The sequence below is a fragment of the Halichoerus grypus genome, chromosome 7 (genome assembly GCF_964656455.1).
Source record: "Halichoerus grypus chromosome 7, mHalGry1.hap1.1, whole genome shotgun sequence".
Classification (NCBI taxonomy): domain Eukaryota; kingdom Metazoa; phylum Chordata; class Mammalia; order Carnivora; family Phocidae; genus Halichoerus; species Halichoerus grypus.
The window spans coordinates 41,558,169-41,581,985 of record NC_135718.1 but is presented as its reverse complement, the minus strand read 5'-3'; the positions used below and the strand labels follow the sequence as shown (position 1 = coordinate 41,581,985).

Below are 23,817 nucleotides of genomic sequence, written 5' to 3'. Positions count from 1 at the left end.
GTGGCCTGGGCCGGCCCACCCGGTGAGCCTCGTCCGGCCTCCCCCAGTGCCCCCCCCCCACCGTCCCCCACAGAGGCAGCCAACAACTCAGGCTGGTTCCTGTGCCTCAAGAGGACTTAGGTCAGGGACAGTGGAGGTGTGGGATGCACAGGGAGGCGGCCCCACCAAACGTCCCCATAGAAGCTAGGAGAGCCCAAGCGAGGAGGTGCGGTTGCAGGAAGCGGTCGGGTCAGTCTCAGGAAACCTGCTGCCCATCCATGCTGGTGGCCAGGAAGTGGGGGGCACTTCATGCCTACTCAGCACCTTCCACCCCAGGGCTGTGGGAGCCAGCAGGTGGGTGGAGACTCGAAAGAGAAAGGAGCTGTCCTAGGGTCGCTAGGGCATTGGGGAACCCTTGCGGGCTCCTCTGCCCCAGCTCCCCGCTGCCCTTGCTAGAGCCCAGGGATGGGGTCATCCACGGGGCTGGTGAGTCACCAGGCAGCCCAGGCTGGTCTGGGAGGTTGGCCACTGTTGCCTGACAGGCCCCACGGGGCCCTGACCCCTGCCCTACCTGGGACGCTGGTAGCAAAGGCGCCTCCCCTGCCTGACCCCCTTTGTCCCAGATGGATCAGACACAACAGGCCGGGGGCCTGAGAGCCCCCAGCCATGGCGGCCGCTGTGGGTGGGCGGGGCAGCCGATGAATAAGGGGCAGTGATGGATAAGGACGTGTGCAGCCCCCTGCAGCCGCCCTCCCCGGAGGGCAGGGGGCAGGAGTGGAGGGCTGGGCAGCAGGGGCGCAGGGGAGCCGGACCCCCACTGCCCTGCCTGGGGGGAAGGTGAGGGCAGGCACCCTCCCCCCGCCCTGCCCGCCCCGCTGGCCTCGCTCCCAGCAGCCAGCCGCCGCATCATCAATATTTCATGGGCGTCAATAAGAGGCGGCGGGGACGGCGGCTGCAGCAGCATTCTCGCCCGCTCTAGCCACAGCGCTCGGCAAGCGTCAGCCTCCCTGCCCTGCTCACATGGACATCTTCAAGAAGGGCTTCTCCATCGCCAAGGAGGGTGTGGTGGGCGCCGTGGAGAAGACCAAGCAGGGGGTGACGGAAGCGGCCGAGAAGACCAAGGAGGGGGTCATGTATGTGGGTGAGTGTGGGCGACGCAGGGCGTGGCAGGGTGCAGCGGCCGGGACGCCGGAGGCGGGGGTGCCCAGTTTCCCGGGGCCAACCTTATCCCCCAGCCCCAGGGAGGCATTTTGGGTGGGGGTGAGCACCTGGCTGTTGAGTCAGGGTCTCCAGGCCCTGGAGCACCCCCATCCCCCTGTGCACCACCCCTCCAAGCCCCCCAGTGTCTGCTTTGACTTCCTCAGGGCCCCAGGGTCTCTGGGGCAGAACAGCAAGAGGGCACTCAGCCCTCACACACACCTGTTTGTGCGCACACACATGCACACACGCACGCGAGCGTGAGTGCGAGTGCACAGATGCAACCCAGCGTCCCCCACCCCAGCACCACCTGCAGGCCCCCGGACTCAGATGAGAAGCCACGCTGAGCCTGGAGCCTCTGTGGGATGAGCAGGCAGGTGCTCAGCGGCCACGTCCCAGGCCCCCACCCTGTTCCGAGGGAAGGGGTGGGCAGGGGAGAGGAGCCCGAGCCCCAGGGTCCAGGGCAGCCCCACCGCCCCTCAGCCCCTTGGAAGCCGGTGACTCAGCTCCGTCCTGCTGCTGCTTCCGAGGCCCAGGCCTCACCCGGGCAGGTCTGCACCCTACCTCAGGCCTGGTCTCTCTCACCCTTGTCCTGTCCTGTCCACTTCCCATCCATCCCCTTCCTCCAGACACAGCCGGAAGCAGCCTTTGAAGGGACTGCTGGCCCCCAGACACCATCCTCACCCCCTACCGACCCCATAGCTTGTCCAGCTGTTCTGTGTGTATTTGCCCTCACCCCCCCTCCCCAACACCAGGAGGAGTAGGCTGATGCCTCCATTTCCTCCCCAGGAGCCAAGACCAAGGAGAATGTTGTGCAGAGCGTGACCTCAGGTGAGGAGCCCAGGACCAGGGGACATGGGGGCTGGGACCTCCAGGGACTGCAACCTGGTACTGAACACCTGAGCCCAGGGTCCTCCTTACCCCCCAACTGGGAGCCCAAGCTGTACATGGATCCAGACTCCACCAGACCCTGAGGTTAGACCCAGGGTGGGCCCCCTGATTCCTCCATCAGCAACAGGGCTCCCCTGGAGTCAGAGAAAGGGGAGTAGAGCCAGAGTTTTGAGCGTCCTGAGAAAGGGGCTGCTCAGCCTGACTTGGGCAGGCCAGGCCCAGGCGGGGATGGGGCAGGAGGACCAAGGCCAGCCAGAGTCCTCTTGCAGTGGCTGAGAAGACCAAGGAGCAGGCCAACGCTGTGAGTGAGGCCGTGGTCACCAGCATCAACACAGTGGCCGTCAAGACGGTGGAGGAGGCCGAGAATATTGCCATCACCTCTGGAGTGGTTCGAAAGGTGAGATCGGGTCCCGGAGAGGCTAGCTGCGGAGGAGGCGTTATTGCCTCGTGACATATATAAGGAAGCAGAGACTTAGGGACCCATGATGTGTGCTTGGTTTTTCTCACACCCATTAACGCCTAGGATCCTCCCAATGACCCTTGTGAGGGGGGCAGTTTGGGGCCCAACTGGAAAGTGAGGCTCAAAACCACGTCCCCTTGATGCTCAGCATTTGGGAGGCACCACATTTCACTAGTGAAAGCAGGGTCCTGTGGGCCCCCTGTGGTGACAGGCGGCGTCCTAGGCCATAGACATCGGGCTGGAGCTGCCAAGTCACCGCCCACAGGCCTGGTGGCCGGCCTCCCTGCAGGGCCTGGTGGGCTGCCTTCACCTCCCAGGAGGAGCAGGGCAGCAGCGCCCCCTCGTGACAAAGCAGTGAGGGTCCTGACCCCGCCCTCCACCTTCGTGTGTGCTAGCGTGTGCGTGTGTGTGTGTGCGCGCATGCGCCCGTGGGCTTGCCGCTGCTGGGAGCACGGGGAGCAATAGGGCACTCCCAGGAGCCGGAGGCCCGTGGGTGAGCTGTCCCAGCACCCACCACAGAGCACGCTCTGCTTGAAGCACTTTACACTTACTAATTCATTTAATTGGCACAAAATCCCCAGAAACGGGGTGTGGAAATGAGGCCCAGAGAGGTTAAGTAAGGTGCCCAAGGTCCCAGGGCAGACTCTGCAGGAGGGTAAGGTAGCGGGTGGGAGCCCGGTTTATATGGGGGGCAGGTACAGGCCGCTCCGGGCCCCCAGCAATGAGGATCCCTGCTTCGGGGAGTGGGTGGGGGGAAGGGGGCCACCTAGGCACCCACTTTTCAGCACCAACACAGGGTCCCCATGTCCTTGGGGCCGGCAACTGCTCCCTGTCCTCATTCCCAGCTCTGCCCCTTGTTAGCTGTATGACCTTGGGAAGCTGCTCAACCCCCTGGCACCTCCATTACCTCATCCATAACATGGAGGGGCTGAGAGTGCCCGTTTCCCCGCGACGATGTATGATCCTGCAGGGAAATTGCCCCCCGGGATACCGTTACACCTGGATCATGGTGAGCACCCAACAGAGGCAGGTGACTATATCATCATCATCTGTGCCTCTGGGCAGGACCCATAGGTGCTCCAGGGGACGCCAGGCCCCTCCCTCTCCCACCCCCCAGCAAAAGAGGCGCTGGGGTGGGGCCAGGCTGCCACTGGGCCTCTGAGAGGGAGTCTGGGCACTCCTGTTTGGCCTTGAAGGAGGGCCGGTGAACCCATGCAGTCACCCCAGGTCCTAGGGTGCGGGTGGCTGCCCCAAGGGGACATTTCCTGGTGACACCTAAAAACTAGTCGCACTCCCTCTCCAGTGAACCACAGAAGGATGCAGCACTGCCAGTCTGACAGCTCTTCCATTCCGCTGGCCTCATGCACCTGCCCTGGGGCGGCAGGACTAGGCAGGGAGCCACCTGCCCTTTGCCTGGAAGGCCTGCCCCAACTCTAGCTGACACAGTTTGGTGCCCTTTTAAAGCCCCAACCCACCAAGGATGTCCCAGTGGTAGCACGGAGATGGCAGGATCCTCTAGAGGTAGATGCTAGGACTGGGATCCAGGCTGATCATCCAGTCTGGTCCTGCCCACAGCTGTCAACTCAACCACCCCCCAGGCAGGCCACCTTAGGCAAGTGTTTGGCTGGGGGTAAGGGAGTAGGAGACAGGTAGTGGGGAGGATTGTATAACCCCTACTGACCTCAACCAGACCAGCTTGAGCCCAGAGCCCATCCAGGAGGCAGGGAGAGAGAAAGATGCTACTAGGGATAGGGATGGGCCTGGAGCAAGCCGAACCTGATCCTTACCAACTCCATTGCTTTGAGCTCCGAGGTCTTGAGCTGGGTACTTGGCCTCCCTGGCCTCAGGGTCGCTGTACAAACAGTGATGGCATACCCCTCCACCTAGGGTTATTTGGGAGTTAAGTCGGACAGGGCTGTACGATCATGTGATTCGGGGCATTGAGGGTGGTGTCACGTGTCAGGCTTCAGGGCCACAGCCCTCCCCCACACCACTGCACCCCCCTCACCAGTCCTCCCTGATGCAGAGGCCCAAACTCAGACTGCCCAGAGACTCGGCATTAGCTTAGGGGGTGGAAAGCGGGGCTCCAGGAGACTGGGTGCCCCCAGAAGGCCTTGCATCATCGGACAGAGCCCCCACTGTGGGCCCTTACATGAGGCTCTGTCACTCCCATGGTCAGACTGGTCCTCACACTTCCTTCACCTCCGGGCCTCTGCTCATCTTTGAGCCAGGTGGGTGAGCCCTGGTTGCAGAGCCGTGGGAGCCTCTGCACCCTCCACATGGTCCCACACCCCCTTGGTCCCCCTTTGCTCCCTCACAGGAGGACCTGGAGCAACCTGCCCCCCCGCAGGAGGACAAGGAGGACAAGGCAGCCAAAGCGGAAGAGGAAGTGGCTGAGGAGGTAGGTGCTGGGCTCCCGGATTCCACTGGGCAAGCCTGCTTCCCTCCCAGGGACCCAGAGCCCTCCGGGCCGCCTCTTGACCTTCTGCAGCCCCCTCAGCCTGAGTGTGAGGTCCCCTCATGAATGACTCCCTCAGGGTGGAGGGGCAGAGATGACTCCCAGCCCCACCGCCCTTGGGGTGGCCACTGAGGGTTGGGGCCTGGAGCTGTGTGTGAAAGTCACTCTCTCTCTCTCTCTCCCAGGCCAAGAGTGGAGGAGACTAGAGGGATGCCAGTTGGCCATGGAGGCTTCGAGGAAGAGCCCTCTGCCTGGGACCCCACCCCCACCCCACGCAGAGTGCCCAGCCCTGGAGCGCGACCTGGGTTGCCCATGTTCCCACGCCCACACCCGGCCACCCACAGGCCTGCCCTCCTAAGCTGCCTCTGACGCCTTCACCTCCCTCACTCCCTCCCTCGAGGCCTCCGCCCCCAGTCCTTCTGACCTCACGATGCTGAGGTGAAATTTTGTTTTTAAAGATTCCAAATAAAACTCAAGTCCTCACCCCTGGCCACACCTGCCCAAGCTTCTGCTCTGTGCTGCCTCATCTGGGAACAGGAACCCGGCCAGCCGGCTGGTGGGTCTGGGAAGCAGGTCCGGGGCCAGGTACACTTCGGGCAGACCCTAGGCATTTCGAGAGCATTCTGAGAGTAGGCACTGCCTTCAGGGAGCCCACACCGTTGTCTTTTAACATGGAGAAAGCTGCCCTGCTTTTGGCTCCCCCAGACAACCTCACACCCCTCCCTGGAACAGATGGTAACCTTCAAAGATGTGACGTCTAGACCCATAGCAAGACCTCTTTGAGTCCTCCTCAGGGCAGAAGGACATGACCCCATAGCTCCTCCTGCCTGACCCCACCCGGCCTCAAGCTCCCACCAGCTGGGAGCTGGGCTTTCCGGTCCTTCACCAGAAGTCCTGTCAAGTGTCATTAGAAAAGCGGACAGCTGAGATGCAAGAAAGTGAGGCTCCACCTTGAAAGTAGTAAAAACGAGCTCCTCCCAGGCCTGAGTGCTTTACGTAATTTAATCCTCAGAACAAACTGTTGGTATGATCCCAGTTTCCCCGAGAATGAACTGAAGAACAGAGAGGTTAAATAACTTGCCCAAGGGCACAGAGCAAGGAACCTCGGGGACTGGGCAGAAGCCAAGGTCGCCTGGCTCCAGAGCCACCCAGTTAACTCCCATGCTCTGCTACAGCCCCGCTGACTGTGTGGACCCAGGTGCTTACGGCAGAGGCCACCACCCCCGGGATTTCAAAATAACCTGGGGACCAGGCTGGCAGGTGTCCTACATGAAGGCTATTGGCATCATGCCCTGGGGTCTTGTCCAGAAGTGGTGGAGGGGTTCCTTCCCCTTTGGCCCCCAGACAGTTTGGGCTCAGAGCATCTAAGTGACTTGCCCCAAGCCGCCAGCCCTGGGTGTCAGGGCCAGAGCTTGAGTCCGCCCCCGAATTCAGACACTACCGACACCATCACTCTCCCATCCTGCCTCAGTGGTGGGAGCAGGGGTCAAGGCCAGCCCTGGGGGCTGGGAACCCAGTCAAGCACAGCTGAGCAGGGTTGTATTCCAGCCTGCTGCCCATGGGCATCCACTGCCGAGGAGGCAGAAAGGAACAGGAGACTGCTGGTTCCCCAGGCCCCCAAATCCTGCCACAGGAGGAGTGAAAGGTCTGGAAAAGGTTCAGGGCAGTCAGGGGTGTTAATGCTCCTGGGCCCAGATGCGGGCACACAAGCAGGCCTGTGCATGCCCAGGAGGGGTCCACCTGGGGCCTGGGTGTGCCTGAGAGCTCTTTGGACTGTGAGAGACAGAGAGGAGGAGCGAGTCCCATAAGGTGACAGGGGGAGGAGGACTCCTAGACCCAGCCCCTGTGGACAGGGCATCACCAGACTCCCAGGGCCCTCTGCCTCTGCTGAAGGAACCTGGAAGGGTCCCTGCTGCTCGACTCCCACCCTAGGCACATACTCAGGGCCTGTTCTTGGGGTCAAATGCCAAACATCTAGGTTTGCCCTGTCTGGGAAGCCTGTTCCCACCCCATGGAAACTGCACCGCTCTTAGCCTTCAAAACCCCTACTGGGGCACCGGGTGGCTCAGTCGTTTAGGCTAGGGGGCCAGTTCTTGATCTCAGCTAAGGTCTTGATCTCAGGGTCGTGAGTTCAAGCCCTGTGTTGAGCTCCTCGATGGACATGGAGCCTACATTAAAAAAAAAAAAAAAAATAGACCCTCTGTTATGTGCTCTGGGCTCCTGGGGCTACCTTCCCTAGAGGAACAATTGGTCTCTCCCTGTCCCTCTCCTTACCTGAGAAGCCCCAGGTGAATGGCCCCCCGTTGAAGGGACCCCGCTGAGTGTGGGGCATCCTTCAGCCCATTTAACCCTCACAATAGCACTTGGAGATTCTGTTGCCCCCATCCGCCCATCAAGGATGGGGACACTGGGGCTCAGAGAGATGGACTTGCCCTGGGGAGTATTTGAACCCAAGAGGTCTGACTGCAGTGCTTCCTGCTTTAGAGCCACTCAGCTCTCTCTGTCATCACCTGCTTGGGCCCCGCTGTGCCTCGCACAGAGCCTGCTGCCTCCCTGTCTTGTTCTCGCCCACTGGGACCGGCAGCAAATAGCCTTAACAGCCAGCCATGAGCTAACTGCTGTGGTGATCAGACCCTCCTGGCCGAAGAGACTGGTGCTACTGGTGGGAATTCAGGAGGACGTGGGCAAGGCTGGGCTCCCCGGAGTCCCGAGGCAGCAAGAAGGCGGCTTCAACCGCGCCTTTGTGCTCTGGGCTTGGCCGGGCTTCAGGCCAGGAGGAGCGGGCGTGGCGGCCGCTTGGTTCATCGGTGCTTGGTGTCCCCTCCCCCCATCTGAGCTCAGCGCCTGTCCCTTTTACTTGCCCAGAGTTATCTCCATTAATCTATTCTCACTGTGTGTGCGCGCGTGCTTCCAGATAACTCCACGCCGTGGCTGACGCTCTGCGGTTTACCCCCCTGGCCTCCGCCCCCCCCCCCTCCTCTCCCGTATTAGAGGCAGGGTATGGGCCAGCAGAGTGGACCTGGGTAGGCGGGGTCTTCCCAGGGCTCCAGAATCGGGAAGACTCCCACAGAGGCACAGAGACCGGCCCGGGGCGGCCGGGGGAGAACCAGAGAGTAAGCACTAGAGAGAGGGTCGAGCCGCCGCACCAAAACGCACAAGGGAGTGCGGCGGTGGCCTCCAGGCTCCGCAGGCTGGCTCTGGAGTGGAAGAACGCGGGGCGGGGTGGAGGCCTGATGAGCACACTTGGGTGCCAGGGGGTCATGCCTCTTGGGTCATTTTGCTGTCCTCGGGATTCCTGGCTCCCCGACTGGCGCCTGGGCCTCTAACTCCTCTCCCAGCGCCCCCGGGTGGTCACCACATCCAGTGCGCGCCCCATCCTGGGAAAGGTGACCTCAGTGGTCTGAGGCTCGGCTACTCCCTTCTTCGCTGTGTGGCCTGGGGAGCGTCCCTGCCCTCTCTGAACCTTGCCCCCCGTCCAACTCGTAGGGGTTTGGTGACCTAAGGTAGGGCTCTCCTTGCCTGGGCTGGGCGCACACAGCGGCCCTCTCGGTTGTCCCCCTCCACTTTGGGCTGCTTCCTCCCCAGAGGCGCTCGCCAGTGACTCCCCCTCTGTGAGAGGGATTTCCTCGACTCTCCCCTCTGCCCCTGCCTGGTCCCAGTAGCATCAGGGCAGCTGGCCAGTCTGCAGTGTCCCGGCCGAGTGTGTGGGGACAGCCGCCTTGGCGGTTGTCGGGGCCTTAGGGTTTACAGCCCACCGAGGCGGATTCGAGTCCCTGCCTGCCATGTGAGTTTGGGTGAGACCTAACGCGCCCTCTGTGCCTCAGTTTGTTCCTATAAACTGCTAATAACACCCATTTCACGAAGCTGTTGTAAAGATTATACAAGAGGCTGTAAAGCCTTAGGGCAGCGCCTGGCACTAGGTAAATGCTCAGTAAAAGGCCGCTGCTATTATTAATGTCAATTCCAGCCTTGAGATTCTGACCTGGCGCTGACCCAGTGCCCACCGGATCCTCAGGGTCACGGACGAAGGGTCGGGCCGACGGGGAGGGGGGTTTGTGCGCCCCCCTTCTACTCCAGCCCGTCTCTGGACCCCGACCCAACCCCTCTGCAGCCCCTCGCCCCTCTTCAGACCCTGGTGGGGACTGCCGCTTTCTGAACGCCGCCCGCCGGAGGCCGGCACGTGCTCTCCGGATGGTGGAGCCTGGAGCAGGGCCAGGTCAGTCCCCAGAGCCGCTCTGCTGGGAAACGCCCTGCGCCCCCCTCTTCCCCGCCCCGCGCTGGGCGGGCCGGCCCCGGGGCGCCTTAAAAACCAGAGCTGGCGCTCTGGTCGCTGCAAGGTGAACCGGATCTAACATCGCTGCGGCTACCCTAGACGACTTCGCAGACCCCGCGCAGCCATGGCCAGCAAGGGCTTGCAGGACCTGAAGCAGCAAGTGCAGGGGACGGCCCAGGAAGCGGGTGAGGAGGGCGCGCGACCTGGGGCACATGCAGGGGCACGCGGCTGCACTCACGGAGGCAGAAGCCCCGGGCTGCGCATCCCGAAAGCTGGTGGGCGGCTCGGGTTCGGGAGGGCCCTCCTCTGAGATGCAGGGACCCGGTTGGACGCCCACCCCACTCAGTCTAGGGGCTGATGCCTTGAGGCAGGTGGGGAACAGCGGTGCCCGAGGGTTCGGGGCCCGATTTGGGCATTGCCAGGAACCAATATGAGGAGACTGAGCAGGCGGGGACCGGCCCCACCCTGATCCTGAGCGGCCCCACCTCGGTCCCTTGGGGAGGGTGAAGGTCCACGGAGAGAGCCCGTTGCGGCTGCGCACTCCGAGATGCACCTCTGCCCGCTGGGGTCTCAGAGGCACACTGGACTGGACGGAATGGTGGAAGCGGCTTCCCGCCCCTGCCCCACCCCTGAGTTGTTTTGAGCCCCCCCACCTCCCCCACGCCCCCCCCCCGAAAAATAATCGTTCCTTCTAAGTCTTCACCCAGAGGGACTCCCCACCCTCACCCCAGAGGGCAGGTCCGCAGCCTTGTTTCTCCACCTCCAGCTCTCTCCTCCTCAGACCTGAGGTTACCCAGCGGCATGGGGTAGGGTAGACTGGGGCTAGGGAGTGTGAGGAGACCCCTGGGCCCACCAGCTGCAGCTCTTCCAGTCCCGGCTTAGCCTCCCTAGGGACTCCAGCTCCCAGTCTGTCCTGCACATATCCCAGTCAACAGACAACAGTCAAACTAACTCCCTCCTTCACCAGTGCCCTGGGAACTCGGACAGTTGTTTCCCTGAAACTAAAATGCTACCAGGAAGCCTGTCTACAGGCCCCTTCCTTCTGGGCCTCACTTTCCCCATCTGTAAGTTGGGTGCAAGGGCTCATTCTGTGGCCCTGACTGGTTCTGTCATATAAGGCCCCGAGGGAGACAGGAAGGTGTGTGTGTGTGTGTGGGGAGCTTTGTGAGCCACAGACCCAGGGCCTGCCTGAGCCCTCCACACCTCCCTGGCCCAGGGTCTGAGTAAAGCAGGTTCTTTCCTGTTCAGCAGCAAGGATGAGTCAGATCTCTGGAGGCTGGAGCCACTTGTCTGCTCACCCAGCAGGTGGGACCCACTTGAGCCCCTGGAAACCCTGTTCACCACAGGCACAAACTCTGGTCCAGAGGACATGGCCTGACTTTGGACGTGTCACCTCCTCTCTGGACTTCACTTCCTAATGCCTCCAGTTGCCCACCCACGGAGGCACTAGCATCATGGCTTGTGTGCCTCTGGGGCGAGGCACAGGAGAGGGCCTCTTGCCAAAGTGGAGTCCCATGCACTACAGGTGGGAAGCCAGGCATCTGGGCCAGGCTTCTGCAGGAGACACTGTGAAAGGGGGATAGGGTTCCTCCTGGGCCATGCCCAGGAGCAGCGACAGCCCAGATGCCGGCTCCAGCCTCTGTTGGGAGATTTTCTCCGCAATCCTAGAGTTGGGAAGAGAAGCAGGCCAGAGGGGAGGAGCCCAGAGTTATAAATAACTAAGAACACCCTAGAGGCATGGAAAGGGCTCCTGTGCCTCGCTGGCTGGATGGCCTTAGTCAAAGGACTTTATTTGGATGGCATTCGTCCCTTGGGCCTGTAGGACAGACTACTCTAGAGAACAGATGGGGGGTAGCAATGGTGGGGCCCCTGTGGTCAGCAGTGTCTCAATAGGGGCTAAAGGCCACATCTCTCTGTTCCAGCGACTGCAGCAGGAGCAACGGCTCAGCAAGTGGTGGATCAGGCCACAGAAGCAGGACAGAAAGGTCTGGTGGGCTGGTGGGCAGGAGGGTGGGCAGCCCCAGCACACTCCCCACCCTACTCAGCCCTCACCCAGAAATGCCCTCTCCTCCGGAGCCCCTCTGCCCACATTGCTTCCTGGGGATGGAGACCCAGGCCAGGCTAACCCTACAGGGCTCTGGTTCCCAGGGCGAGGCCCTCATCTGGTTTCTCCTTTCCTTCCCCAGCCATGGACCAGGTGGCCAAATCCACCCAGGAAACCATCGACAAGACTGCTAACCAGACCTCTGAGACTTTCTCAGGTCTTGGGAAAAAATTAGGCTTCATGTAATGACAGAAGGGAGACATGGATGACTGCCCTCCAGGCCCTGAGCTCTGGCAGGCCGTTGGCCTGCTGCCTTATTAAAGCACTTGTTCCTACCTTGTGTCCACTTCATGCCTCCCCACAAGCTGGGCCCAGCTCTCTCTCGCCTGGAGCTGAGCCCCCGTATCCAGAAACCCAGCCCGGACATCCAGAGTTCTGGCATTCCAAATTCTGAAACCCAGACAGACTATTCGAGAATTCTTTTCCCATGATCTCAACGCAAATCCAGACGCTCCCTTATCCGAAGTTCAAAGAGGTATGTGTGCCTCCCACTCTGTTCAGGAGCCACCGCGTCCCCCATTCCCAAACCGCTCCCCCAGCTCCGGGAACCCCGCCCCTGCTAGGAGACGATGCTGGGTCCCCAGATGCTCGAGGGGCTCAGCTCAGGGTGGGGGCGAGGGGCTCCAAGGGGTGGGGCTTCGGGAACTTCTCCCCGCGACCTGCTCCTGGAGGCTGGGAGCATCGAAACATCCCAGCGCCGGGCGCCTTCGAGGACCTAGGGTGACCAGGGCTCTCGGGGACGACGCGGAGTCGCAGGAGCGAGACTTCTGTCTCCCCCCACCCCCTGCGGGGTGTTTGTGCGCCGGCCCCACCCGGCGGTGAGTCACCGGGCAAGACCGGGAAGGCTAGAACGCGCCCGGAACAGCCGCGCCCGGCGGGCTGGACTTCAGAGCGTTCCGCGCGGCCGCCGGGGGAGCGGAGCCCCGCCCATGACACGCCCCCTGGGGGAGGAGCAGCGGCGCACCGGGCGGTGCACGTGGGCGTGAAGTCGGGGAACCGGGCAGTGTGCGCGCGCGCGCGACCCCGCCCGCGAGCCCCCTTTCCCGCTTGGACACAGCAAGACTTTCCGTTCCGGGACGGAGGTCGGCCTTTTGGTCCCACAGGGGCGTAGAGGGACTAGACTTCCCGCAAACTTAGTTCCCCCCCCCAACTCCAGCACGTGTCCACGCACGCGACACCAGCCCTGGGTACGCCCGGCTCCTGGGTGACTCACAGTTGCCACAGGATAAGGCGCGGCCCTGGCGCCGGGGCTGGCGGCCCCCTTCATCCGGACCCCTGCCACACCGCGGCTGGTGACGCCGGCTGCCCCTTCCCCACCTCCGCGTCTTTGCACGCGTTATTCCCTCCACCCGGGAGGGTCTTACTGTCTTGGGACGAGCACATAGGTAGCCAAGCCGTTTCCATTCAAAAATATTGATTACACTTCCCAGTTCTGGGGAGACAAGAGGGAAAAGCGTAGTCTTTCCTTCCCGCGTTGACTCAAGGCCGGCTTCCCGAGAGGTCTTCCACGGCCCTCCGGCGGGGAGCAACCGTCGTGTGGCGCCCCGCTTTGGCCCAGGGCCCTCTGGGGGTGCAGCTCTGGTCAAGTGACCTTTCTCTTCTCCCATCTGGGATCCCTCCCAAGGGTGGGACAGGTCTTCTCCCTCTCACCCTCAGCATCTCCCAGCCTCACCCCAGGGCCAAGCCCTGTTCCATTGTTTTCTTGTTTGCTGACTACCCAAAAGAAGGCCTCACCTAATCTGCAAAATGGGCCAAGGCAGCTCCCTCTGGCCTACGGGGAAGGTCCTCGAAGAGATGTCTGGGTAGTGTGGGGGCGCTTCCAGCATCTCCAGGAACCCCTGCCTCCAGGTGGGTGCCAGGGTCAGGAGAGACCATCTTGGGCCACAACTAGGGGGAGGCCGGAGGGGCTGGATTGGCAGAGCCCTCACATCTTTTCTGGTGTGCGCCCTTCCGCGGTGACTCAGAGAGAAATCCCCATGGGCCCAGCAATCCCTCTTCATCCAGTGCAACTCGGGAAATGCCTTAGGGATGGGTGTGGGACCCAGCTCTGGCTAAGAAGAGGGGAGATCACATCTGAGGGCCAAGGAGCTTTTAGGAAAGATTTTCCATCCTAAAAAAAAAAAAAGAGGGGTACCTGGGTGGCTCAGTCGTTGGGCATCTGCCTTCGGCTCGGGTCATGATCCCAGGGTCCTGGGATCAAGCCCCACACCGGGCTCCCTGCTCAGCGGGAAGCCTGCTTCTCCCTCTCCCACTCCCCTGCTTGTGTTCCCTCTCTGGCTTTGTCTCCCTCCGTCAAATAAATAAATAAAATCTTAAAAAAAAAGAGAGAGAGAGAGACAACTGAAGACGAAAGAGTCCTCCCTCTTCCACTGGACATTTTGCGGCTGGAAACGATGCTTGGAGCTGTGGTGGCCACTTGTAACCAAAGGAGGAACAAGCTTAAGGAAAAACCAACTTGCTGATGAAGGCAGAGCAGAAATATAGAAAGAACCTGAGTCCCAAGTTACTTTATCCAGTCCCTAAATTAACCAGTCCTTCAGCTGCCACATGCTAGCGATGGATGCAGTTTCTCTCGGTGTTTGAGCCACTGTGAATGAGATTTTCTCTTGCAAACAAAAGCTTCAATCCCCATGTTACCTGGATGCCAGCATCCTGCCGGCCTCACCCACCTGCCCAGCCTCCTCTCTCAACAGCCTGTCCCTCTCTGCCTCAGCCACATTGACCTTTTTTCATTCCCCTTGACATCATGCTCCTGCTCACCACAGGGTCTTTGCATGTGCTGTTTTTTCTACCTGGAATGCTCTCCATCCTCCCCCACAAACCATTCTTGTCTAGAGCTCCTACTTTTTCATTCTTCAGGTTCCAGCTCCCCTGTCCACCCTCCAACACATACATTCAGAATGGGTCCAGCCACCATTGATACACTGTCACACCCCCGTACTCCTTTTCCACAGTTATTCTAATGAGTCCCTTTCCTGAGTGCTTCTCTGTGATGGTTGTCCATGGGGCTGCCACCAAGTCCCTTCTACTGATAAGTGCACACCCAGTGCCAAGAGTGGTGATCTGGAACATCTGCCAAATGAAACAGCCATGGCTGTTCTTTGGTTCTCCTACTGGATAACAATGAGTTCACATATTGTCAGATTCACCATGGGTGCCATTATTGGGTGCAGCCCTTCCACTCTCCTCCTGCCCCATGCAGCTGGCCCTCCCATGGCACCATGCAAATGCTTATTTCTGTGTGCCTCTATTCTCCCCAACATTGTGAGCCCTGGGGATGCAAGTGGAGGCAAGGCCAAGTTGGACTTGGTTTTGCTCCATGTCTGGGACACAGTGGGCGTAGTACCAGGGGAACCCATGGGAGCCTTTAGGAGCCCAGGCCTGTCTCCATGAGGTTCGTGAAGCTAGTTGAGCCCAGACTGGCCGAGGAGGAGACGGCTGTGGCCACTGTACCTGTTGGGTATTGATCTAGGCTCCAAAGATCAATTCTTCCATTAGCAATTTCCCCAAATAATTCCTGATTCTCCAGATTTCAATTCCTCAACTAGCCAAACACAAGGTCACTAACATTACATTTTGGTTCCCCTTGACTTCTCAGCTCTGATTCCTGTCAAGTTACAAATTACGTAAGAGACAAGAAGCAGAGTTTTCTATTTTCCACATTCTCTCACTCTTTTTTTAAAAAAGGTTTATTTATTTATTTTAGAGAGAAAGAGACCTTGCATGTGCCTGAGCAGGGGGAGGAGTAGAGGAAGAGAGAGAGAGGGAGACAGACAGACTCCCTGCTGAGCACAGAGCCCAACACAGGGTTTGATCCCACGACCCTGAGATCAGGACCTGAGCCGAAATCAGGAGTCAGAGGCTTAACGGAATGAGTCACTCAGGTGCCCCTATTTTCCACCTTCAACCCCCTTCTCTTTCTCTCTCTCTCTCAATCTCTCTCTTTCTCTCTTTTTTTTTTGTTGTTATTTGCCTCATTTCTACTTTTTGAAATATTTACATTCCATTCCTCTGAGCCACACCTTTGTTTTGTCTTAGATCTGCAATTGAAGATATTAAAAGCTCTCTGCCATTCCTTTTGCTAAAATATTTTTTGCTATCTGTTGGTTGGTTGGAGTTAGTCCTCTAGAAGGTTCCTCAAGAATGAAATATTTACACTGGGATAATTACACACTGGGAAGACATCTGGGATCTGAGCTCATAATTGCTATAGCTAGGCCCCTTGGGTTATTGCAATGGGTCCATGAAGATTCATCGTGTTCTATTTTTGTGTGTGGCATTTTCTATTTTTAAGAAGTTAAAAAGTTAAAATAAAAACTTTATTATTCTTATTTAATTAAATAATTTTATTTAGTTAAATAATTTAAATTTTAATTTAGCTAAATATGCTACTATTAATTCCTCCCTTCTAGTCATTGTACTGTGGTTGTGTGAGATGCAAACATCCATCAGGGAAGGCTGGGTGAGGAAGATACAAAAATTATATTGCTTTTACAACTCTATTAACATTGAGTTGGAAGAGAGAAACCTACCCTATTCATCATAAAGTCCTTGTATTCATGACATCGGAGGCTGTAAGGAATCCGAAGTTCAAATCTGAGGTAGAATTTCCCAGGCATCAGTGGGACATTCTTATGGAGAGGGTCGGGGCCCGGGATTCACACAGGTTCTTCTGCTCAGGAGGCTGCCCTTCTTTCTCATACAAGTGTTGGACTCACCTTCATAGCTGTGACCCCTCTGCCTCTTAGAACCAAACTGACTTCAAGAAGGTTCTCCAGGCAGCCTTCTTTTCCCAGTCATGGGCTCCAGGGGTTGAGCCCTTGCCTTCCCAAGGGCTCTCCCCTCTCTTGGAAGGTGGTCCTCTTCTGGAGTAAACCCCTGCAGTTCCTTGGGCTTATTCCGCTTCTTTCATCACCTCCTCAGGTTCTGAGTTCCGTCCCAAAGAGTTCTCATTCGGAGGGTCCTCTCGTCCTGGGAGTGAGTGTTGCTGGCAACGTCTGAGATGCCTGCCACTGGGCCCTCCCCATCCCCCACTCTTTTGCACTGCCTGTCTTCCCACATTGGTTCCACTGGGCTCACCTGCTTCTGCATTTGCACGGTTTCCCAGTCTCCTAGTTTCTCTGAAGTTAAGTTTGATGTGTGTGTGTTGGTGATGGGCTGCCTTTGTCCTCCTCCATATGGTTTCAAGAAGGAGAAATGGGACTATTTAGAATTCGGCTGCTGCTTTATTACCAGCAGACCCAGCAGTCTGGCAGGCTGAGCTGGTGTTATGTTTACAGAAAATCCGCAGCCACTTTCCACCTGCTCATCCCTGCCCTCACCCTGGGAGCCTGCGCTCATGAACTGCATCACCACAGCTCCCTCGCCCTCAGCCCCAGTTAGGTTCAGCCAATGGGGGAGATACCGGGAGAGCAGAGAGGGAGAGGAGAGGTATTTATTCCTCCTGCACCCTCCTTGCTTGGCATGGTTTGGCAGTGGCCGTATTCCTCTGCTGCTGATCCTGTCTGATGACCTCCCAAAGCCACGCTCTCCTCCGCATCTGTGCGGGCTCTCCTTTGCCCCTCTCGGGCCCAGGGATGTAACCACTCTCACTATTACTGGTCCCTAGGCACCTTGCCATCCTTTACTGGTTCTTTTAAATCTGCCCACAGGTTTGTGGGCATCAGGTATCCCTTTGATGTGCCCTCTGATTTCCACCAGAACCCTGACCGACCCCCAGGGATGTGTAATGTTGACATGCTGAGGAAGTCCTCCTCTGCTGGCCCACAGACCGTCCCCAGGAGTCTGGATTTGGTTCCGTGTGGCTGGGAGGGGTCAGAGTGTGCAAGCTCTGTGGGCTCAGACTCTACTGGGAGCTCAAATCCCTGAAGCAGAAGGAGGACAGGCAGTCATAACACTTGACATTCATGACATCCGCAGTTCAGATCACACGAGAACTTGTCCTGCTTTAGACACAAGACAGCTCCGAGTATTTGAGTACTTAAAATAAACATTCTTTATTTTTATTTTTCAGAACTGGTAATTGCTAAGTTGGAAAATTGTTTGAAAACTTGGCTCTCCGTGACTTGGTGACACAGCCCAGTTGGTCCTTTGCCAAACTGGGTTGTTGAGCAAATTCCACTTGGAGGATTAGTCGGCTCCTCCGAAGGCCTGATGGTCCTGCCCCAATGGCTGGACTTGATCTTCTGACTCAGGACAGGCTGACATAGGTGCCTGTGTTCGAGGGCTGCTCCACGGGGGCCCAGTGTGAGCCAGGCCTCTTCCAAGATGGGATGGTTCTCACCTGAGTCATCTGCAACCTCACGCAGGCAGTAACGTCGTTCCTGACAGTGGAAGAAAAGTGTATCCATGGGGCACTTGGGTGGCTCAGATGGTTGGGCGTCCGCCTTCGGCTCGGGTCATGATCCCAGGGGCCTGGGATCGAGCCCCGCGTCGGGCTCCCTGCTCAGCGGGAAGCCTGCTTCTCCCTCTGCCTCTGCCATTCCCTCTGCTTGTGCTCTCTGGCTCTATCTCTCTGTCAAATAAATAAATAAAATCTTTAAAAAAGGAAAGAAAAGTGTATCCAGAGGCTGTACTGGGCTGAGCTCTGGACTGGCACTGGGACCAGAGTTCTGCCGAGGGGCTGAGCCCTAGCAAGGGCCTATTGAGGGGCTAGTGAGCTCCTGAGGAGAGAGAGAGGAGTGTCCTAGGATGGGCACTGGTGGGGAGGGGTCTGTGGGGTCTGGAAGCCATCCCAGAGATGTTGAGTGACACCACCATCCTGTCAGGGAGGAGGCATAGCGAGGACCCCTGGGGGGCTGGGGGACACACACAACCTCAGAAGAAGGGACTTTGATGGATCCAGGGAAGTTCCTGTGGGTCTCTCAGCCCAATTCCCACCAGCTTCATCCTGGTAGCCACCCCTTGCCCACCCCCCCGGCAATGCTGCCTGAGCAGAACACTCTGGTATTTGGCTGTGATAAGGGGAGAACGGAGTCTTGTGGACCTACTTAAGCTCCAGAGCCCTTCACTTCACAGCCTCCTCTGAGTCCATAAGGTCACACAGAGCCATCTCTAACACTTGCAAGAGTAGTATTATTGTATTCTTTCCCTCAAAGAGGGCCTTTCCAAATTGTTTCAGACCCGACCGCTCCTGCCAGTGGAGAATGTCACGAGTGGTGCTGTGGCCCTGTGACCCAGAGTTTCTGCTGCCACAGTGCCCCCCTCCCCCCTCCCCCGGGGGGGGGGTAGCCACAGCTTGAGGCCTCCTAACACCAGTCAGGAGTGTGGGAGGGCCTCAGCGCTGTAGCCCCCAGGCTGTGAGGGCCCCTGGTCGGGTAAACACTAATTAGGGCTCACCACCCCTTCCCGAGCAGCTCTGAGGGCTGAGAGAGCAGGTACGCGGGGAGGCTGCCTCAGACTCCTGCCCTAGGCCTGGATGGCATGAACAGGGACTTGGGAGGACCTTTCTTCCGTGGCTCCCAGCCAGTGGGGTCACGCTCCCCAGCTCCGCCCCTGCTACTCTTTGACCCACTCGCTGGTCAGTCAGGGCTCACTGCCAAGCAGCCCCTCCCTGGCACATCACTGACAAAGGGGAGGGAATACAAGTTTACCAAGAGCTTGCACACATGATCCCACCGACTCTCAGTGACATGGCCAGGAAGGCATGGCTGTCCCCATTTTATAGATGAGGAAACTGAGGCTCAGGTTGGGCTAGTGACTAAGGGATGCAGCATGTGGCACGTGGCTTGAGGCATCTCTCTCCATCCTGAATAACTAGGGAGGCAGCCTGACCCCTTAAGCCTGTGATGCGTCAGGGGCTGGTGGAGTGACTTTCTGGAATTTTGGCTAGGGCCACCAGACACACCTCCCGTGGTGGTGGTGGGGTCCTCCCTCTACTCCTCTAGGGCCTCCTGGGGGGCACTGGGCCTTTCCAAGAAGCCAGGCCCCAGGGTGCAGCGATGGCTGGGCTCCCTCCTGGGCTGGTTGCTCCTGTGCAGGGCCGTCCAGGTGCTCAGGTGCTCCTATGAGTGAGAAGCGGCTGACTGCAAACCAGGGGTGACTGGGTTTCTGGTTAATGCTGTGTCCTCCTCAGCCTTGGGCAAGGTACCACGATGAGGCCCCCACCCCTCAAATTTCCAGTGAAAACTGCAGAGACGCTGCAGAGCTGAGATCCTGGGGTCCAATAGCCCCCACTCCACTTGTGTTCCTGGCCTGAGGGGCCATCCAGGTCCCCAGGCCGCCAGACCCTCAAGCCCCTACCTAACTAGCCCCCCTGGGGATCCTGAAGAGCAGGCTGGAAGTCCTAGGCCTTGTCTGGGTGTGCACTCGTGCCCGGGCTGTGGGGAGCTTGAAGCCCAGGGGGCTGGCAGGGCTCCCCGATTGCCTCTCATCCATAAGGCAGTCAGGCCTCCTGCTTTGCAGGAAGGCCACGTCCCAGAGCTGACTTCTCTCTCCAGTCCCTGACCCTCACCGGGGCCCAGAATACGGGGTGTGGGGGTCTCATACTGCCAGAGGGGCAAGGCTGGAGTCACAGCATTGGGGCGGCCCCACCCAACCTCTTCCTCCTGCCGCCGCCTACGCTGACTCACCACCTATCTCCTACTTGGCTGAGGCGGGGGCCCGTGCTCCAGAGCCTAGGCAGGCATCACAGGCATCTATAAAAGGACGCTGCTCCAGGCCCCAGCATCCTGCTTGCTTGCCACCTGTCACCACACGATGCTGGGAGGCCTGGGGAAACTTGCTGCTGAGGGCCTGGCCCACCGCACCGAGAAGGCCACCGAGGAAGCTGGTAAGGACCCCAAGGCTCCTTTCCAGCTGGGCCCTTCTCCTAAGGCTGGGGGGCTGGGGGCAGACTCAATGGGGCCTGTTGGAAGCTGATCCCAGCAGATTGGAGGTAGGCCTTGGCCTCTTGAGGAACCCTGGCCAATCAGCCCCACAAGGACAGAATGGAAGTGAGGGGTATGGAAGCTGAGGAGGGCAGCTTGGGTGGAGTCATGAGGGGTCCAGTGCCCCAAACAGGCCTCTCTGGGTCAGACCCATTTCTGGGGTCTGTGACTGAGGGCAGGAGGGACTCCAGCTCTGAGGAGGCCCCTGGGGGCAGGAGGAGAGCCCAGGTGCTTGGGTGAGCCTTGGGTGGCTAGGATCCTTCCCTCTGGAAACCCGGGAGCCCCGTATCAGAACAGCCTATTCTGAATATCCTCTACAGAAAAAGGAAAAATGGATTTTTATTTTTACCATCACTTCAGAGCTTCAAAGATTTCTTCACTAAGAAACCACCAAGTCTGATTCTGTTCAAAGTCAGCAACCACCCTCCCCACTGGGTTTATCTAAAGGACATTCTGAATTTCTTCAAAGTCCTCAGAAACCCTTTTTTGTGTGCAGACACCCGCAACTCTATGCAGGAGGCTAGTGCAGGTCCCACCAGGCGTTTTGTGAGACCCAGCTCGTGTCCGAGTTAGCTGTCGCGGTTCTGCCTGGCTGGCTGCCGCACACATGTCTGTCTGTCATGGTTAACCGGCGGCTGGTGTTCCCTGCCCCCCTTCACCTTCCACTGGTCCTGAGCTCCGTCTCATCCCCAGTCCACGGGTGAGGGAACCAAGCAGCGCAGAGTGGAGGTAGAATCAGAATTAGTTCTTCTGACTCCAGAATCTTCTGGTGCTGGCCTCTGCCACCCAAACTTCAGACAACTCCAAGGTGGTCAGAGAGTTCCCTCCTGTTGGAGGAATCGCTCTGGGGCCTTGGTCTTGCTGTGGGAGGTTCTGGGACTTGGCCACCTGCTGCAGCCTCCGTCAGGCTGAGGCCGGCCAGCAGCACACCTGAGAGGTGCGCGGAGCTGGGAGACAGACCCCGCCTTGGCCCCAGGCCCCCAGCCGGCAGGAGGGCCTGCTCATCTGAATTCCAGGCCTCGCCAGGCCAGGCCAAGGGGCATGGAGAACCCTGTGCCCTTGTCTGGCTCACTCAGCTTGTCTCCCAGCAGCCAGGCCCCCCGGGAGTCTCGGGAGTAAGCCAGCTGGGGCTCCTTCTCATGGGCTGCCTCGACCTGCCCGGGGTGGCGTCCAGGATTTATCCCGAGCTGTCTGGGCCCCGCCTTGAGGAGAAGCTGGCTTGCACTGTGCTCTCACTCGGGCTCCTCATCTTCGCAGTTCATGCCGTGGAAGGGGTGGTCAAGGAGGTGGTGGAGCACGCCAAGGAGGCTGGAGAGAAAGGTACGGCTGAGGTTGGGGCCGGGGGAGGAGGGAGGGAGAGAAGCTAGATGCTGGGAGCGGCCATTCTTTGCCTAACCAGGTCAAACCCTGACCTTGATGTTGCATCCTTTCAGGGGGTGTGCAATCACCAACACCCATAGGAGACCACAGACGGCACTTTGCTAAAGCAAGATCCATCCAGACAGTCCTTTCTGTGGGATGTTAAGATGGTGTCACAAACGACTATGTGGCACCAGGCTCGGACAAAAAAACATTTCAGACATAAAATTCTCTCTTTATATAAATATACATTTACATAAATACTTTCATGCGTGTGCGGATGCTGTAAACAGCGATGTAAAAGTACCTCTTCCCCTGAGGGGAGCCAATGTTATCTCACTCAGAATTGCAGAAACGCAAGTTGTGGAGGGAAAAAAAACCACCCTTGAATGCATTCCTCCAGGAGCCCCGCTGCCCTCTGTCCCCTCGGGGCTCCTCCAGGGCATGATCCAGTAGGACCACCACAGCCCGCAGGCCACTCTACGTGACACTGGCCCTACCAGCTGGAAATTTTTTACTTAGCTCACAGGACATTATTCCTCTTTCTTCCTGACAGCCATTGCCGATGCCTTAAAGAAGGCCCATGATACAGGGGACAAGGTGGTGAAGGAAGTCACTGAGACGGTGACCAACACAGTCACAAATGCTGTCACCCATGCAGCGGAAGGCCTGGGCAAACTGGGACAGTGAGCACGTCCGCCTCCAGTGGACTCTTCCTGAATCTCAATAAAAAGCTGTGAAATGTGTATACTGAGCCCTGGATTTTTTCCTGTTTGGATGGAAACACTGCCTGTGTCCCGAGTGTCCCCTCTGCAGGGGCAGGGGACCTGCATGTTGGCAGCTTCTGGGGGTCAGGAGGTCCCTGGGATTGATCAGTTGTGCTGCCCTCACATTAAGATTTCTCACATCAGCAAGGAGCTCTGGAAGGATTGTTAGTGTCTGTGCTGCATTTCATAAAGGGTTATTTTCCCAGACACTATATATAGCTTTCAGACACCTCAGTGCTTCCAGGACATCCCAAGGGAGGAACATAATTCGGCTCACATGTTCTTTGGGTTTTCCTTGAAATGTTCTTATAGGCGTCAGGGAAGATCACGGGCCGACCTGACTGAGAGTGTAGCTGGGCGGGCTCAGGCAGTTTGAGACTCTTCACATTCTGAAAGGGACTTTAGAGAAGCATTTGAGCTGGACAGCCACAGAATCAGGTCAAGTAGTAACTGAGTCCACTGCTTATTGGCTGTGGAAGCCACTGTTGGATCTTTCCCCAGAGACTTATCAGGCCTGATTGCTGGCAGTGGCCAAGGACGCCTGGCCTCTTCTCCTTCCTGCCATCAGGGGTCAGCACCATAAAGTTAAACATATGTGTAAGCGGCATTTAGCTTAACATTTTGGATTTTTGAAAAGGGAATGATTCGTAAAGAAGAGGCATTGCTTATTTATCTGGCTGGAAGCTACTCGTTCTTCGCAGAAATGAGAAGGTGTTTTGTTTTGTTTTTTTTAATTTGATTTCATTTTATTATGTAAGAAAAGGTGTTTTAAGGAGCATGTCAGTTGGTCACCACATTTCTGGCTTTTTTTAAGTGGCTTCCCAAGTCTTGAACAGCCCAGGAATATCCAGTGTCCTGGCTTGGGACGTTTGCCACTGTCCAGCTAGATCTGGACTCTATATCGTGGTTTGTTTCCTGGAGACTTTTGAATTCCCCCAGTCTAAACCCTAGCTCAAAAAAAGTGGGAGCATTGTGGATGGCAGAGTAAACTGGAGCCCTCTTTGGACAGCAATTCCTCTTACCAAGACCTTATTTTTCCGGTGTGCACAGGTACACACAGATGTCTAGAGGGTGAACACACAGATTCATCATGGCCTGTTTGTAATAGCAAGAGTTGGAAACACCCTAGCGTGCCAGTCAGAAATCACTTGGATGGCAAGTACTGCTCTGCTTAGTAGGTTTGACGCCTAATTTAGAGTTGACACCTCTTACTTCTAGTGTATTGTAAACCATATCCCAGCTTGAAAAATGGGACCTGCACCTAGATAGCCATCAAAAGGGACTGGTTAACAATTGTATGAAATGGAATACCCCATGACTATCAAGAAGAATGAGGAAAATGTACATACGCCATATGGGAACACATCCAAATGAATTATAAGTTATGGAAAATACGTATGTAGGAAGAGTTCATTTTTGTAAAGCAAACTCATACTTGTGGAAGAAGAGAAAAAAACGGTAG

The 23,817-nt window shown here is 57.8% G+C and overlaps 3 protein-coding genes across 4 annotated transcripts; all 3 read left to right on the top strand.

Annotated features, from left to right (window-relative positions):
- The first annotated feature begins 128 nt into the window (after positions 1 to 128).
- Positions 129 to 5,478, top strand: SNCG (synuclein gamma). 2 transcript variants are annotated; one of them, XR_004913128.2, is made up of 6 exons: positions 129 to 333; positions 959 to 1,120; positions 1,966 to 2,007; positions 2,337 to 2,464; positions 3,389 to 3,536; positions 4,848 to 4,923. XR_004913128.2 is itself a non-coding variant. In XM_036079312.2 (6 exons), exons 1-6 carry the CDS (start codon positions 258 to 260, stop codon positions 5,189 to 5,191), a joined length of 510 nt encoding a protein of 169 aa, XP_035935205.2. In that variant the 5' UTR covers positions 163 to 257; the 3' UTR covers positions 5,192 to 5,478. The 2 variants fall into 2 exon arrangements, 1 of the variants encoding a protein (XP_035935205.2); XM_036079312.2 differs by lacking the exon at positions 3,389 to 3,536 and adding an exon at positions 5,171 to 5,478 and having other exon boundaries at positions 163 to 333; positions 4,848 to 4,928.
- A 3,805-nt stretch (positions 5,479 to 9,283) lies between these two features.
- Positions 9,284 to 11,637, top strand: ADIRF (adipogenesis regulatory factor). The gene is made up of 3 exons (XM_036079314.2): positions 9,284 to 9,443; positions 11,181 to 11,243; positions 11,445 to 11,637. The coding sequence occupies exons 1-3, from the start codon at positions 9,383 to 9,385 to the stop codon at positions 11,546 to 11,548; spliced, it is 228 nt and encodes a 75-aa protein (XP_035935207.1). The 5' UTR covers positions 9,284 to 9,382; the 3' UTR covers positions 11,549 to 11,637.
- An 8,337-nt stretch (positions 11,638 to 19,974) lies between these two features.
- On the top strand, positions 19,975 to 22,334 carry FAM25A (family with sequence similarity 25 member A). Its single transcript, XM_036079313.1, has 3 exons — positions 19,975 to 20,132; positions 21,487 to 21,549; positions 22,145 to 22,334. Exons 1-3 carry the CDS (start codon positions 20,060 to 20,062, stop codon positions 22,276 to 22,278), a joined length of 270 nt encoding a protein of 89 aa, XP_035935206.1. The 5' UTR covers positions 19,975 to 20,059; the 3' UTR covers positions 22,279 to 22,334.
- The last annotated feature ends 1,483 nt before the right edge of the window (positions 22,335 to 23,817 follow it).